This window comes from Symphalangus syndactylus, chromosome 20, assembly GCF_028878055.3.
Source record: "Symphalangus syndactylus isolate Jambi chromosome 20, NHGRI_mSymSyn1-v2.1_pri, whole genome shotgun sequence".
NCBI lineage: Eukaryota > Metazoa > Chordata > Mammalia > Primates > Hylobatidae > Symphalangus > Symphalangus syndactylus.
In genome coordinates, this window is record NC_072442.2 from 19,362,316 (window position 1) to 19,379,359 (window position 17,044).

Here is a 17,044-nt window from a genome sequence, read left to right on the forward strand (position 1 = left end):
CTACATTTTATAATTGCAGTAATATTTCATTCAGGAAAGAAAAAAATGGATGATAAAACCATTGAGGTTTTACTCAGAAGGTATAGTGAAAAGTCTTATTTCTTATCCTTCCCTTCCAGTATCATTAGCTTTTAGTTTATCTTAGTGGTCTTCATTTTTGCAGGTATAAGCAGATACATATTATATATATATTCTCATTTCCCCTTTCTTGTACAAAAGATAGCGTAGTATCCATGCTGTTGTACTTTTAAATACTCTTTTGTATCTTGTTTTCATAGAGATTTTTCTTATTTTTATAGCTTTGTTACATGTTGTGTAGATTCCATAGGTTTTCGGCCGATATTCTAGGTCTGAGCATTTAGGCTGTTTCCAGTGTGTCAGTTTCGCAGATAATGTTGCAACCAATAACCTGTGTATTTGCTTTCCATATTACTTATGGAGATGTACCATCGGGGTAACTTCCTGGAACTGATACCTGGCATGTCTAAAACAGGGCATCGTTTTCCCAAAACTTTTTCACTTTCATTTGCCAGTATTGAATGGCACCATTATCTATCCTATTACTTATGCAGAAATAAAGGTATCATCATTTCCTCTCATATCTAGTTTGTCAGCAAATGCAAATTATGTATTCTTAGCCTTTCATTTTTTTCTACCTTCATTTTCTTATAGATCTTCTTAGTTGGTTTATTATACTAGCCTCCTAACTAGCCTCATTTCTCTCCTAATACTCCCTACTGCTACTAGACGTGTCTTTCGTAAAGCCAAGTATTTGTTCATTTCACCCAGACCTTCCTCTGTCCAGATCTTCCATTTCCTGGCCTCTACCTACTTCTCTAGCCTATCTCTAACCACTTCTAACCACAGTGAGCTACTTGTAGATTCCCCGGACATATCCTGTCCTATCAAGCCTCTTTTGTACTGGAATGCCTTTTTTTTTTTTTACTTTCTACATTTCTTTCTTTCTTTTCTTTTTTTTTTTTTTTTTTTTTTTTACCATTTTTGTGGGGAATGGGGTCACGCTTGTTACCAGGCAGATCTCCAACTCCTGGGCTCAAGCGATCCTCCTGCCTCTGCCTAGCTAAGTGCTGGGATTACAGGTGTGAGCCACCGTGCCCGCCCAGATAAACTTTATTTTGACATAATTTCATACTTAAAGAGTTTTAAGAGTAGTATAAATAATTCCTATGCCAGGCTCAGTGGCTCATGCCTGTAATCCTAGCACTTTGGGAGGCCAAGGCGGGTGGATCATGAGGTCAGGAGTTTGATACCAGTCTGGCCAACATAGTGAAACTCTGTCTCTACTAAAAATAGAAAAGTTAGCTGGGCATGGTGGTGTGCTCCTGTAATCCCAGCTACTCGGGAGGCTGAGGTAGGAGAATCGCTTGAAACTGGGAGGCAGAGGTTGTGGCGAGCAAAGATCGCACCACTACACTCCAACCTGGGCAACAGCGCGAGACTCAGTCACGAAAAAAAAAAAAAGAATTCCTATATATCTCTCACCTGGATTCCCCAAATGTTACCATTTCACCACATTTATTTTGTTTTATCTTTCTATGTATATATGTGTATACATATATACACGCGCGTGCATACATAATTTTTTTGAACTGTTTAAGAGAGTGTTACAGACATGATTTCCCTTTACCCCTAAAATTTCAGTGTATGTTTTCTTTCTTTTCTTTTTTTTTTTTTGAGATGGAGTATCACTCTGTCACCCAGACTGGAGTGTAGCGGCAGAATCTTGGGCTCACTACAACCTCTGCCTGCCAAGTAGCTGGGATTACACGCATCCACCACCACGCCCGGCTAATTTTTGTATTTTTAGTAGAGATGGGGTTTCACCACGTTGACCAGGCTGGTCTCGAACTCCTGACCTTAGGTGATCTGCCCGCCTCAGCCTCCCAAAGTGCTGGGATTACAGGTGCGAGCCACTGCGCCCAGCCTATTCAGTGTATATTTTCTTTTTTTTTTTTTTTTTTTTTTTTTTTTTGAGACAGAGTCTCACTGTCGCCCAGGCTGGAGTGCACGATCTTGGCTCACTGCAGGCTCTGCCCCCTGGGGTTCATGCCATTCTCCTGCCTCAGCCTCCCGAGTAGCTGGGACTACAGGCACCCGCCACCTCGCCCGGCTAATTTTTTGTATTTTTAGTAGAGATGGGGTTTCACTGTGTTAGCCAGGATGGTCTCGATCTCCTGACCTCGTGATCCGCCCGCCTCGGCCTCCCAAAGTGCTGGGATTACAGGCGTGAGCCACCGCGCCCGGCCTATTCAGTGTATATTTTCTAAAATCAAGGACAGCGTCTCACATAACTATACTAAAATGATCAGAAATAGGAAATTGACACTGATGCAATTATAACTCTCCCTAGTTTCCTTTAATCTGGAACATTTCCTCAGTCTTTCTTTGACTTTCATGATGTTGACATTTTTGATTAGTACAGGCCAGTTAGTTTGTAGAATGCTTTGGGTTTAGCTGATGTTTCCTTAGTATTAGATTCAGGTTATGCCATTTTGGCAGGACCTTTGAAGTGACATTGTGTCCTCCTTAATGCATCAGATCAAGAGATACGTGATATTTATATCTTTGTCCTATTACTTGTGATGTTAACTTCCGTCACATGTATAAGGTGGTGTCTGCCGATGTTTTTCCCTGGTGACATTTTTGCCTTTGTAATTAGTAAGTATCTTTTGAGGAGATACTTTGAGATTATTTAAATATCTGCCATCAAACTTTCATGCTCAGTTTCATTGTTGTTGTTGATCTTGGCTCACTGCAGCCCCCACCTCCCAGGTTCAAGTGATTCTCCTGCCTCAACCCCCCGAGTAGCTGGGATTACAGGCATGCGCCACCACGCCAGACTAATTTTTGTATTTTTAGTAGCGACGGGGTTTCACCATGTTGGTCAGACTGGTCTTGAACTCCTGACCTCAGGTGATCCGCCCACCTTGGCCTCCCAAAGTGCTGGGATTACAGGCGTGAGCCACTGCACCTGCTGAGGTGTATTTTTGAGGTCACCAGTTTGTTTTAGTTCTGACACTTTAAAAAAAAATAGAATGATTTGGGTTCACATAAGCTCAAGCAAAGTCTCTGTGAAAATGAGTTGGGCAGGGAGGAAGGACGTGGTACACATGCGCTGTCTGTCAGCTTGGACCTGGTGTGTGTGTTGTGCCTCAGAGACCTAGGAGTGCTTGGCCTAACACCTTCCAGGGGACAAGGGACCTGGGGCATGTATGGTTAGCACTTTTTTTTTTTTTTTGAGATGGAGTCTCGCTCTGTCTCCCAGGCTGAAGTGCAGGGGCGCGATCTCAACTCACTGCAAACTCTGCCTCCCGGGTTCAAGTAATTCTCCTGCCTCAGCCTCCCGAGTAGCTGGGACTACAGGTGTGTGCCACCGCACCCAGCAAATTTTGTATTTTTAGTAGAAACAGGGTTTCTCCAACTCCCAACCTCAGGGGATCCTCCCACCTTGACCTCCCAAAGTGCTGGGATTACAAGCTTGAGCCACCACACCCAGCCCTAATTTTTGTATTTTTAGTAGAGACAGGGTTTCACCATATTGGTCAGGCTAGTCTTGTACTCCTGACCTCGTGATCCGCCCGCCTTGGCCTCCCAAAGTGTTGGGATTACAGGCGTGAGCCACCGCACTGGGCCAGCACGTTTTAAAAAATAACAAAAGACGCTATCGTGTGCGTCTTACAGTGAGGTTTAAGACATATCTCTTGGGGCTGGTGTGGTGGCTTATGCCTGTACTCCCAGCACTTTGGGAGGCCGAGGCAGGTGGATCACTTGAGGTCGGGAGTTCGAGACCAGTCTGACCAACATGGAGAAACCCTGTCTCTACTAAAAAATACAAAAATTAGCCGGGTGCGGTGGTACATGCCTGTAATCCCAGCTACTCGGGAGGCTGAGGCAGGAGAATTGCGTGAACCGGGGAGGCAGAGGTTGTGGTGAGTTGAGATCGCGCCATTGCACTCCAGCCTGTGCAACAAGAGCGAAACTCTCTCTCAAAAAACAAAAAAATAAATTAAAAAAAGTGAAGTGTGGACATAATGGTCAACTGGTGACAGGGAACGAGGGGGCAGTTGGGAATGCCTGTGGACAGGAAGGTGAGCAGGGAGGTGAGTTGCATATAGGGACAGCCAAAGATGACCTGAAGGCCAGTTGGGGTGAGGAGAAAGGGCAGTTAAGGCTGGGCACAGTGGCTCACACCTGTAATCCCAGCAATTTGGGAGGCGGAAGTGGGTGGATCGCTTGAGCCCAGGAGTTTGAGACCAGCCTGGGCAACATGGCGAAACCCCCTCTTTACAGGAATACAAAAAAATTTAGCCAGGTGTGGTGGTGTGCGCTTGTATGCGAGAGGCTGAGGTGGGAGTATCATCTGAGCCCGGGAGGTCAAGGCTGCAGTGAGGTAACATCGCACCACTCACTGCACACCAGCCTGGGCTTCAGAGTGAGACCCTGTCTCTAAGAAGAAAAAAAAAAAAAAAAGAAAGCCGGGTGCTGTGGTTCAAGCCTGTAATCCCAGCACTTTGGGAGGCCAAGGCGGGCGGATCACTTGAGGTCAGGAGTTCGAGACCAGCCTGGCCAACACAGCGAAACCAGTCTCTACTAAAAACACAAAAATTAGCCAGGTGTGGTGGCAGGCATCTGTAATCCCAGCTATTCGGGAGGCTGAGGCAGGAGAATCACTTGAACCCGGGAGGCAGAGGTTGCCGTGAGCTGAGGTCGCGCCACTGCACTCCAGCCTGGGCAACAGAGCGAAAAAAAAAAAAGAAAAATAAAGAATACTAGATAAGTTCGGAGAGAGTGCACGTAGGCTCCCGAAGGACAGAAGCAGCCAGCTGGAACGGTAGAGGTGAACTAGTATTTATCCAAGGGAACTAGGAATGGGCTGAGAAAGCAGGTGAGGTCGAAAGCAGAGAGAAGTATACCGTGCGGAAGTGGCAGATGGGGCTAGTTGGAGTTGGGCTGAAAGGGCCTAAAGTGGGGTCTAAAGGGGATGTCCTGACTCGGAGGGGGGTCAGCGGGAGCTGCGGGGCATTCGGGCCTCAGATAGTTGGGTCCAAGCGGGTGACCTAGATCCAAGAGCAGGATGGAGCTGAAGGAAGCCAGGAAGGATACTCCACAGTTGACTTCGGGGTAGCCACGGCCTGCCGGCTGGGGCTGAGGGGCGGCCTGGAGCCCCGCTGGAGGGAAGCGCCAGGCCGGAGGGCGCGGCCTGCGCCTGAAAGGGCGACGGGAACCCTCGACAGGTGGACCGGGCGTGGCCGGACCTTCCGGGCAGCCCATCCCGAGGGCACGACTGGGGGCTGCGTCCCTCGAGAGGGGCCCTGAGGTGGTGGGCCCAGGCCGAGGGGCAGGCTGGGGCCTGAGGGGAGTCCCGGGTCTGAGAGGGCAGCTCCGGCCTTAGGCGGCACCCGGGCCTGAAGGGGTTGTTTGGGCCTGAGGCGGCGTCCGGAGCGGACGAACTTGAGGGCCAGGCGCGGACAGAGCGCCCGAGTAGCCGCGCCACGGCCGGCCGCACTTGGCCCCAGCACCTGAAGCAGCTGCGCCGTGAATTCTACAACTCGGCGGGGCGGAGAAGAGAGAGACGGCGACTGGAGCCAAGGAAGGAGCCGGCGGGCGGTACTCGCCTGAGGGCGGGGCCTGGGCGGAACCGCCTTCTGGGCGGGCCTCGACGGGAGGCTCCGCCCCCCGGACGCGCCTCCAACGGCGGCGACGTGCGCTGCGCCGGGGCCTGGGTGCCCCCGAGGGTCAGTCCCCGACGTTTCCGTGTTCCTCAGGCGTCTGCAACCCGCCTGGGTTGCGGCGTCTGCTCGCCCTTCTGCGTCCGCAGCTCGGTCCCCACATTCCCGCTCGCTGGGCCCCACGGGCCGGGAGCGTTGCCCCTTTAACGAGAGTAGCCCGGGTCGCTCCGGATCCTTCCCGGGACGGCGCGCACCCGCCCCTCCGCGCGCGCCCGCGCTTCCCCCGCTCCTCGCTCCCGCCCCAGCTCGCGCTGCCCGGGCGGGCGCCGGCCGCTGGCGCCGCTACTGCTGCCGCCCCCGGGGCGCGAGTCCGCCGCCCGGGCACCCGGCGAGGGGCGGGGGCAGCTCCGAACCGGCCCCGGATCCTTCCCGCTCTCGCCTCACGCTTCCCAGAAAGCTTGTCCCTCTCCGCCGAGCTGCTCCGGGAGCCCCGCTGCGCCGAGGTGAGGGCTGGGGAAGGGGGAGGGAAGGGACGCCCGCGGAGGAACGTGCCGGGTTGGGGAGCGGGGAGCCGGGGTCCGGCGGCGCGATTTAGGCTCAAGAGCCGGGATCATGTGCTGTTTGTTCCGCGGAGGCGCAGAGAGGTGCCAGGCCCGGGCGGCCGCCGGCTGGCTGGACAGGAGGACGGGTCCGCATGGCCGCCCTGAGAGGCCGGGCGGGGACCTGTGTGAGAACCGCCGGGTGGGCAAGGTGCAGGTGGCCCAAGACCCCCTTTCGGGCCGGTTTGGCCCCACCCCAGCCGCCCAGTATCCTCCTTGTACCCCACGGCTGCTTCACAGCCGCACCGGCCGACCGCTGTCCCTACCTCTATTCCTTTACCCCGCTGGCCCCCAGCCGTGCCACCCCATTCCTTGTCCCATTAGCTGCAGCAACGGCGTCACCATCGCTTGTCCCCACCAGTGTCCTTCCCTCCCCTGGTCAGGGTCTAGGGGGTCAGGGCTGTTCTTCCTGAGCCAGCTTCTGTGATTCCAGCTACTCCCTTCCTGTCCTGGGACAGACCAGCCCCTCACCCTCCCATGCTCTGCCCAGGAAGACTGGTGAGGGGAGGCCCAGTGTGACAGGAGTTTGGGGCCCACTGGGGCCACAGGAGGGGGCTCAGCATCCTTTATCCCTCTTCGTGGTCCTCCTCCCTGTTGTCCGTGGGCGTGGGCTGTTCAGCCTCTCCTCCCAGGGTGTGGGCACCGGATCACCCACATTCCTGGGCTCCAGCCTGGCACCTTCCCCAGGGCAGTGGACGCCATAGCACTAGCCCCAGGCTTCCTTTTCTTTCTCCCTTTCAGGGAGGCCCCAGGGACCCTCTACCCTCAAACACAGGTATTTCTGGGCGCCCCAAGGGTGGAGCCCTGAGGGTTGGTCTGATGGCTACAGGATGACCCCACCCTCCCCTGCCCTTTGTCCTGGATCCTGTGGAGGAAGTGCTGGGGGCTGGGCAAGGGGCTTAGAGCCCACACAGCTGGCCCTGTGGATCCCAGTCCTGGGCCCTACCTACAGCCCTTGGACTTTGCCCATCCGCACTACCGGCCTGGTGCATGTAGGTTGTGGGCCTCAGGTGGGAACTGGATTCTCCCTTGCCGACCCTGTGGGGGAATTTTAGGACAGGTTTTGCATTTGCAGTTTCCTCTCTGGTCTCTTTTCTGGGCTCCCAGTTTATGCTTTGGCCCCGGAGTTCCCCATCCTGCCTCTTTAACACCTTGTGTTTGCTGTGCTGTGTGTCTTCCTCCTTTCCTCTCCCATTCTTTCCTTCATAGCATGACCTCAGGCTTGCCTTTTGTTTTATTTCTCTAATTTTCTTGGTGTCTGTGACTCTCTGCCCCTCCTCTCTCTCTTCCCACCACCCTCACGTCTCTGCTCATGTGCCCCTCTCTGAATTGCCCTCTGTCCAGCCTCTTTCTCTCTCTGTCCTCTATCTGAACGTTCAGTACATTTGCGAGTGACAAGGCATAAAAATATCACCGTCCCTGCCCTTGGATTCACATTGCATTCAGCCACTCCAGAGGGTCAGCTGTCCGTACTTTTCCTGCTATTCCCCCGATAACGTTGGCCCTCCAACCTGGGAACCCCAGACAGGTCTCTGGAACCACAGGTGCCTCCTAACAACTCTTCCCCCACAACCAGGGTATCTCCCAGAGCCCCAGCTGGTGTGGCCAGGCCCCAGGAGTAGGATGGGGCTCCCCCTACGAGGGCCGGTGGCAGCCAGAACTGATACATCCCACCTGGTCTGGGGCCAGGACGCCAGGTAACTCTGGGGGAGACCGCCCAGGTTCCTGCAGGCTGGTATATGGCTGGGGAGAGAGGCAGAAATACCTTTGGGAGTCTCTCAAGACAGTGACATTTGGGAGGAAAGCCAAGGGAATGAGAGCTGGGTCCTTGAGAGGCTGGGTGGCTCTGGGGGAGATGTGAAGAGACTGGTTCCGGGAAGAAGCTGGGAGGCAATGTTTGGGTCCCCGCAGTGGTTCTGACCCCACCACTCCTTTCTCTGTCCTCCGGCTGAGGAGGGCAGGAGTGTCTGGAGCCATGGCTGGTGCCTCGGTGAAAGTGGCAGTGAGAGATCGGCCCTTGAACGCCCGCGAGACCAGCCAGGATGCCAAGTGTGTGGTCAGCATGCAGGGCAACACCACCTGCGAGTGAGTCCCCGGGGCCTGGCTGGGCACAGGCAGGGAAGGCCGGGCCCAGCCGGGCCCACCACACAGGCCCGTCCCGCTAGGCCAAACTAAGAGGAGGGTTATGCTGGGCACAGAGCAGGTGCTAGTCGTAAGGGCGGGGGCTAGGGCAGGCTGGCCTTTCCCGTTTTCCCAGTCCCTGGGAGGGGGAATGTTGGCCTGGAGCCCTCCATTGCCCAATCCAGGGAGGCAGCTCAGTGGGGGCGGGTCCTAGGAAGCCAAAATTAGCTTTGGTGGCTGGAGGGGGTGGGGAATATTAAAGGGGAGAGATGAGTCAGGACAGTGGTGAGGAGTGGGATGCTTGGATTCCAGGGGCTGGTGGGGGTATGGGCAGGGACTGGGAGTACCTGACCTTGACTTTCCTTCCTTTACCCTCTCCTGCCCCTCAGCCATCATCAACCCTGAACAGAGCAAGGATTCCCCCAAAAGCTTCACCTTTGACTACTCCTACTGGTCACACACTTCGGTGGGTTGTTGGGCTGGGGGAAGAGCAAGGCAGTGAGAGACAGTGGATGTAGGTCCTGGGGAGGGGACATGTTAAGAAATAGGACCCCCCAGGGGATTAGTCAAGCTGAATTGGGAGAATGATCCTGGGTGGGGGTGGTAGGACCCTTAGGCTATGATTGAGGCCTCGACAGGAAGGCAGAATCCCTTGGGGTAATTAGGACTAGCAGGGGCTGGATAGGATCCTTGGGGTGATAAGGACAATGATGAGGGTGAGAGGGCACACAGGTCCTTTGGGGAATCATCAGTGATGGAAGCAAAACCCTTGGGACAGAGACACGAAGGATAAAGACATCCAGGGTTCCTCTGTTTTTCTCTGCCCCCACTTTCTCCTAGGCAGAGGACCCCCAGTTTGCATCTCAGCAGCAAGTGTGTCGGGACATTGGAGAAGAGATGCTGCTCCACGCCTCTGAAGGCTACGACGTGTGCGACTTTGCCTACGGGCAGACCGGGGCTGGGAAATCCTATACCACGATGGGGCGGCAGGAGCCAGGGCAGCAGGGCATCGTGCCCCAGGTACGCCTAGGACCTGGTGGGGCAGCCAGGGCAGGAGCATCTTTAGCTGCCGTCTGAGGAAGGAAGGACCAGGGTCTGAGGATTATGGAACAGAGACCTGGCTCTGAGGCCATTGGTGATGGGAGATAGAGGTTGACTGCAAGCTGGACAACCTTCTGGGGTGGGAGGGTCTTTGCCCCTATCAGAGGCAGTGAGCCTCAGTGAGAAGAGCAAGACTTTGGCATCAGTGAGCCTTGGGTTCGAGCGCCAGTTTTACAACTTACTACTATTTTACTTGGTTTCATAATGATTTGTGAGTATAGTTCTCCTGCAGGCTTGTGTACCACCAGTAGAGTGTTAAGTGTAGAAATGCTGATTGGGATCACAGAGTTAACCGTAATTGTCCCTGGCTGTCCAGCATAGCAACCTGGCACACAGGCTTGGGAGTCAGGACTCCTGGGGTTTGCACCCTGGCTGGCTGAATGCTAGCCTGTGATCTTGGGCAAGTGGGAACCTCTCTGAGGTTGTTTCCCATCTGTGAAATGGGAATAACCCCTCCCTCGGGGCTGTGGTAAGGGTTAAATGGGGTCACTTGGGACTGGCCCTGGCCTGTGGCTGGACACTTCAGGTGTGCCCTGAGCAGGAGCTTCTCTGTATTTCCCTGTGTCCCCCTCCAGCTCTGTGAGGACCTCTTCCCTCGCGTTAGTGAGAACCAGAGTGCTCAGCTATCCTACTCTGTGGCGGTAAGCCCGGGTCTTGATGGTGGCGGGGCTGAGAGGGGTCCAGACTGCCGAGGGCCGTCGCGGGAATCAGACAGCCTGGGATCTAATCCTGGCTCTGCTGGTTACTGACTGTGACTTTGGGGCAGTGATTCTGTCCTTCAGCTTCGTATGTTCATCGGGGAGATGCTAATGATCGGATGCACCTCCTGGCTTGTTGGGCAGGTCGCTGAGCTAGCATCCGCAGAATGCTTCGCACTGTGTATTAGCTGCAGTCACCTGGATCATGTCCAGTGGAGTCAGATTAAGTTTCGTTGTCATTGTTGTGGCTAGTTTTGTTACTTCTCATTTGCTTTTCCCACTCAGGTGAGCTATATGGAGATCTGTTGTGAGCGGGTACGAGACCTCTTGAACCTCAAGAGTCGGGGTTCTCTGCAGGCCTGGGAGCACCCCATCCTGGGCCCCTACGTGCAGGACCTGTCCAGATTGGCTGTGACCTCCTACGCAGACATTGCTGACCTCATGGACTGTGGAAATAAAGCACGGTGAGGCAGGCTGATGGAGCAGAGGGCAAGGGGGCCAGGGTCGGGAAGGTGAGAGGCAGGATCCAGTGACTGCTTCCTTTGCCCTCGAGGACTGTGGCTGCCACCAACATGAATGAGACCAGCAGCCGTTCCCATGCCGTCTTTACCACCGTCTTCACACAGCACTGCCATGACCAGCCCATGGGGCTAGACTCGGAGAAGGTGGGATCGCCCCTGCTCCCGCGCCGGACGCAACCTCCCCTGGTAATAGGGACAGTGACATGGTAGAAGGGTCTTGGGCCCTCCCTGCCCTTGCTGGGTTGAGTGCCTCCTCAGGACTTCCATGACCGCGCCCCACCCCCACCCTGTTTTTCCATCAGATTAGTCTGTCCCCCTCTACTGTTTGCTTGTCTTTTTTTTTTTAAGACAGAGTCTCGTTCTGTCACCCAGGCTGGAGTACAGTGGTGCAGTGGTGCGATCTCAGCTCACTGCAACCTCCAACCTCCTGGGTTCAAGTGATTCTCCTGCCTCAGCCTCCCAAGTACGTGGCATTACAGGCATGTGCCACCAGGCCCGGCTAATGTTTTTGTATTTTTAGTAGAGAAGAGGTTTCGCCGTGTTGGCCAGGCTGGTCTTGAACTCCTGACCTCAGGTGATCCACCCGCCTCAGCCTCCCAAAGTGCTGGGATTACACATGTGAGCCACCGCACCCGGCTGTTCTTACGAGACCCAGGACAGGGCTCAGATCCCTTGTGTGTCCCTTGTCCATGCCTGTGGTGGGCCTGTAGCTATTTGTAATTGAGCAAGTAACCACCGTCTCACTGTTGTCACGTATTCTGTTTCTCCCGGCCTCCTCCCTCGCCTCCTCCTGGCTCTCTCTAGCCCTTGCCAGCTGCCCACATTCCTGCTGGGTGCTTCCCTGATTTGCCTGCCCCATCCCCCACCCGCACCTTATCTCCTGCCTGTTTCCTCTGACCCCAGGTCAGTCAGATCAGTTTGGTGGACCTTGCTGGGAGTGAGCGAGCCGACTCCTCGGGCCCGGGGCATGCGCCTGAAGGTGAGGGGGCTTCAGAGGGTGGTTTGTTGTGGGGCAGTGTTGTGGGGTGTGTGTGGAGGTCTCCAGTCAGAACCTGAGACTCTCACTGGGGAGGTAGGAAGGGGAAGTGGATCAGATTGGGAGAGGAGGGTCTCATCCCCACATTCCTCATCCTTTTCTAGGAGGGAGCCAACATCAATAAGTCCCTGACTACACTAGGGAAGGTGATCTCGGCCCTTGCAGATATGGTGAGACCTGGGTGTTGGAAAGAGAAGGGCTTGGGAAAGGGGGGTGACCCACCCTAACCTCCTTCCCTCTTTTATCCCCCAGCAATCAAAGAAGCGGAAGTCGGATTTTATCCCCTACAGGGACTCTGTGCTCACCTGGCTGCTCAAGGAAAATTTGGGTGAGGGCCTCTTCCTCTCTCTCTGCCGACCCTGACACATCCCACAGACTCTTTCGATACTTCTGACAAATCCCCTTGCTATGCCGAGAATCCCAAATCCCGTTGTCTTCCTTCTCCCCCTGACCCTTCAAAGGGAACATCCTTTTGAAGATTTCCTGATGCTGAGAACGAGGCCATACCCTGCCGTCAAGCCAAGGGCCTCGCTAACCTGGCTACTCATGATCTCACTGACCTGGCTACTCATGACCCCTGCCTGATCCCTGATCCCTGATCTCACACCCACTGCTGCACTGCTGACTTCATCCCCCTTCCATGCTTCTGTGACTGTCCTGCAGATATATCTCCCTGACCTCATTCCCTCCCATAACCAGATGTCATGGTTAGTTTCACCAGCCTAGATTCCCCTACCTCAGACCATGACCCTATAAGACCCCCGCCTGGGCAGTGGGCCCCAGCCCCATGACCCGGTTTGACTTTTCTTAGCCCCTCCCTCAGCTGAAGCTTTTCCCTGCACTCCATTCACAGGTGGGAACTCACAGCAATGATGGCAGCCCTGAGCCCTGCTGACATCGATTACGAGGAGACTCTCAGCACCCTCAGGTGGGGCTTCTGGCTCTAGCAGGGATGGGGCAGCGTAGGAAAAGTGCCAGGAGTTCAGAGGCGAGTTGCTCAGGATCCTGGTCGTGAGACGGGGGAGGTCCCGGAGCCCTGCCACAATATCTTGAGACCTGGGAGAGGGGGAAGGAGAAACAGCAGACCAAGGGTCCCCTGCCCCCAGGCCTCACCGACGCTGCTCCTCTGTCACCCAGGTATGCTGACTGCACCAGGCAGATCCGCTGCAATGCCATCATCAACGAGGACCCTAATGCCCGGCTGATTAGAGAGCTGCAGGAGGAAGTAGCCCGGCTGTGGGAACTGCTGATGGCTCAGGGACAGTCAGCCTCTGCTCTGGAAGGTCGAGGTTCCAGGGAGGGTCAGCTCAGGGATGCCCCTTGGCCCACCCCATCCCTCCTCACTTGCCTTTGCCCAGTCCTGGAGCCAGGGAGGGACGACGCACTATGAAACCCTTCATGTGCTCAGTGACGTGGACACAGATGTGCAGAGGGACGTATGTCTTCAGATGTTACAGAGCTAGGAGGGACTAATTCTCTAGGGGAGAATCAGGATCCAGAGGGACCTGTCAGGCTGCTGGAACTAATAAAATGACCATTACAGGAAAACAATGGCAATATATACTTACAGGTCAAACAGTAAATTGTTAAGAAGAGGCTAGGCTACTGGGTGACTTTCTTGACAGAAGTTCTTGCAAAACGTCAGAGTCGAAGTGGACCATAGCCTAACAGATCTCAGTGGAGTGCTTTCTAGCATGTCAGGCTCAGCCTCACTGATGGAAATAGTGTCCAAATCAGAGGATGTGTAATCCATGTTGACTGGGTCAGGAATGGACCCTGCATTCAGTCTTGAGATCATCCCATTGAGAATAGTCAGGGTGCTGAGGGGCACAGTGTGGGGAATATGAGTGTTCTTGGAAAGAGAAGGATAAGGTAGCTAGGCTGTTTGCCTTCCAACATTTGAGGGATTTTCTTGCAGAAGAGAAAGCAGTAAGGACTTTTTATCCCAGAGGGCAGAACTAGAAATACCAGCACACATGACGTGGGGCCAGTTTCAGCTCAACACAGCTAAGAATTCTTTTTTGAGACGGAGTCTTGCTCTGTCACCAGGCTGGAGTGCAGTGGCTCGATCTTGGCTCACTGCAACCTCCACCTCCTGGGTTCAAGCGATTCTCCTGCCTCAGCCTCCCGAATAGCTGGGATTACAGGCGCCCACTACCACACCTGGCTAATTTTTGTATGTTTAGTAGAGACGGGGGTTTTAGCCTGGTACAGTGGCTCATGCCTGTAATCCCAGCATTTGGGGAGGCCAAGGCAGGCAGGTCACCTGAGTTGAGGAGTTCGAGACCAGCCTGACCAATGTGGTGAAACCTCTACTAAAAATACAAAAATTAGCTAGGTGTGGTGGCACGTGCCCGTAATCCCAGCTACTCGAGAGGCTGAGGCAGGAGAATCGCTTGAACCCAGGAGGCGGAGGTTGCGGTGAGCCAAGATCTCGCCACTGCACTCCAACCTGGGTGACAGAGGGAGACTCCGTCTCAAAAAAGAAAAGTTCGACACAGAGGTTTCTAGATGGGCCAGGCTGCTCTTGAACTCCTGACCTAAGGTGATGTGCCCACCTTGGCCTCCCAAAGTGCTGGGATTACAGGTGTGAGCCACTGTGTCCGGCCCAGCTAAGAATTTTCTTTTTTTGAGACGGTCCCGCTCTGTCGCCCAGGCTGGAGTGCAATGGCGTGGTCTCGGCTCACTGCAGCCTCCGCCTCCTAGGTTCAAGCGATTCTCCTGCCTCGGCCTCCCAAGTAGCTAGGATTACAGGCATCCGTCACCACACCAGGCTAATTTTTGTATTTTAGTAGAGACGGGGTTTCACCATGTTGGCCAGGCCGGTCTCGAACTCCTGACCTCAGGTGATCCACCCACCTCGGCCTCCCAAAGTGCTGAAATTACAGGTGTGAGCCCCCACACCTAGCCCCACCTAAGAATTTTCTGATGGTGCAAGTCATCTAATAGTGGGAAGGACTGGCCGCCTCCTTCAGTAATGAGCTCTCCACCCCTGGAGTTGAAGCAGAGAGACTGGGTGCCCATTTGTCGTGGCTGCAGTAGGAGGGCTCGCTCCTTGCCTGGTAGGAGGCTGACCAGCGGTCTTCTGTAGTCCTTACAGACTGGTCCTCTGTGAAGCTCTTGGTCTCCTGGATGTCTCTCATCAGCTCCTTTCCTTAGCCTCATTCTTTTTCCTCTATCTCCCTCCCAGGCCTGAAGACAGAAGAAGGGAGTGTCAGAGGCGCCCTGCCAGCTGTGTCATCTCCCCTGGCTCCAGTTTCACCCTCATCACCCACCACACATCATGGGGAGCTGGAGCCGTCATTCTCCCCCAACACGGAGCCCCAGATTGGGCCCGAGGAAGCCATGGAGAGGCTGCAGGTGGGAAGCTGGAGCTGGCAAGGGCTGGGGGTCTGGGCGTTCCTGGGAGTTCACTTCTCCAAAGTCAAGCTTGAGAAAGAAGAAATTCTAGGAGTAGCGTGGCCCCAGGGTAGGTTGTCCCTACCCTGGGTCTGCTTGTCCCAGACCATCCTGAAACCTACCCACCCTTAGGCCCCCAGGAGACAGAGAAGATTATAGCTGAGCTGAACGAGACGTGGGAGGAGAAGCTACGCAAGACAGAAGCCCTGAGGATGGAGAGGTGTGAGGGCCGACAGCTGGGGTCCTGGGAGGAGCTGGAGGCTGTGGGGGAGGTCAGGCCCCACAGGGAAGGAGGTCACAGGCAGTGAAGGTAAGACTGACATTTGCCTCCCCTCTGCCTACAGAGAAGCATTGCTGGCTGAGATGGGGGTGGCCGTCCGGGAGGATGGGGGAACTGTGGGCGTCTTCTCTCCAAAGAAGGTGAGTGAGGAATCGGGCGAGGAGGCCTAGAGAGCTCACTGGATGCTTAGAAGAGAGGCAGCGGGTGCAGGGTAGTGAGTGCTGTCCCTGATCACTCCCTTTGAGGTCCCCGGCTTGTCCGTCCATCATTTCTGTCCCCTCCGCTGCCACCTCCTCTCTGTGTTGTCTAGTCATCCCTGCCTTCTCCCTCCAGCCACTTGACAGTCAGCCTCAGGAGAGGGAGAGGACCTGGGAAATTGGAGGTTGGTTGGGATAGAGACTGAGGCACTGTGCATGCTTTTGTATCATTTGTGTTTTGTATTCTGTGCATACTCAGCTAGCTAAAGAAATCTATTTTTCAAAAGGATAACTTGGGAAGACAAGACTAAAGGGAATAGAGGAGGCGTGAGCACTACATTGTAAGACAGTGGTTACCAGTGCAGCGAGAGGTTGGTTATAGATGGAGGCACCTGTGTAGCTTGAGCTATGCCGCAACTGGTTTCCTAGAGAAGGTGGTTTGGACAGTGGAACCTGAAAGGTGGACAGGACTTGGGGGGTATGGAGGAGTAGGGCCACCATGAGGTTGAATAGCCTGGGGTATGTGTTGGGGTGAGTGGGACACGCCAGTGCTTGACACGTGCCTGCTGCCAGGTTTTAGGTGCCTAATAAATCTTTGCTGAAAGGAAGGAAGGAGCAGGGCAGGAGAGGTCAGGCTCAGGTGGAGGCAGAAAGATACTCCAAATATTAATAACCATCCGGCACAGGGACTGACCAGTCAGAAAGGGCACTGGCTATAGACAGCCAGCACCGCTGTACCGCTGCATACCAATGAAGGGATGGTGCAGAGGCCAGTTTGAGCAGAGCATGAACTTCCAGTTCCACCAGGGAACCAGCCCAGCCTGTCTGGACCATGGTGTGAAGCAGCAGAGGATCAGGCCCTAAGTCAGATACACTGTGCTCTGAGCCAGACAGGGTCACTGGGGGCTGCCTGGAAGAGGTGATGTGTTACCAGAACAAGGCTTCTCTCTATTTTGTAAAGTCAGGTCCATCTGGGGGACTAAGCAAGCAGGGATCACTGAACCCCTGTTCGGAAAAGGGGAGAGGGGTTTTGTCTTGCCTGGCCCAAGCCACAGTGAGGGAGTGAGAGAGCTGTGGGCAGCAGGCCAGGCTGCTTGTCTGGGGTCTTGTCTGGGGCTTTGGGGTCCTTCTGAGGGAGCCAGACTCTTCTGGGACCCAGCCACACCTAGGTGGAAAGAGGGGCTACAAGATGCCCTCAGTATGGCTTCCAGCCACCTTTGTATACCTGGAGCTGGGCCGCTTCCACCACGGTTGCAAGGATGGAGAAAAAGCAGAAAGGAGTGGGGAGACTGGTGGGGTGGAGGTTTCTTCCTTGGAGAGCTGGCAGAGATGCCACCTGCCAAATCCTGGAGACCAAAGGAGGGGGTTCTTGTTTTAATTGTTCTTACAAAGGTAATACACA

At 54.5% G+C, this 17,044-nt stretch overlaps 1 protein-coding gene across 1 annotated transcript; it reads left to right on the forward strand.

Annotated features, from left to right (window-relative positions):
- Nucleotides 1-6,067: 6,067 nt before the first annotated feature.
- On the forward strand, nt 6,068-15,093 carry LOC129469597 (kinesin-like protein KIF1C). The gene is given in 15 exon segments (XM_063628535.1): nt 6,068-6,193; nt 7,031-7,064; nt 7,866-7,986; nt 8,246-8,370; nt 8,800-8,876; nt 9,251-9,430; nt 10,087-10,152; nt 10,495-10,673; nt 10,763-10,874; nt 11,634-11,689; nt 11,691-11,709; nt 11,871-11,936; nt 12,019-12,094; nt 12,620-12,694; nt 14,957-15,093. Coding segments are annotated over 12 exon segments (1,050 nt in total). The 5' UTR covers nt 6,068-6,193; nt 7,031-7,064; nt 7,866-7,912; the 3' UTR covers nt 12,640-12,694; nt 14,957-15,093.
- The last annotated feature ends 1,951 nt before the right edge of the window (nt 15,094-17,044 follow it).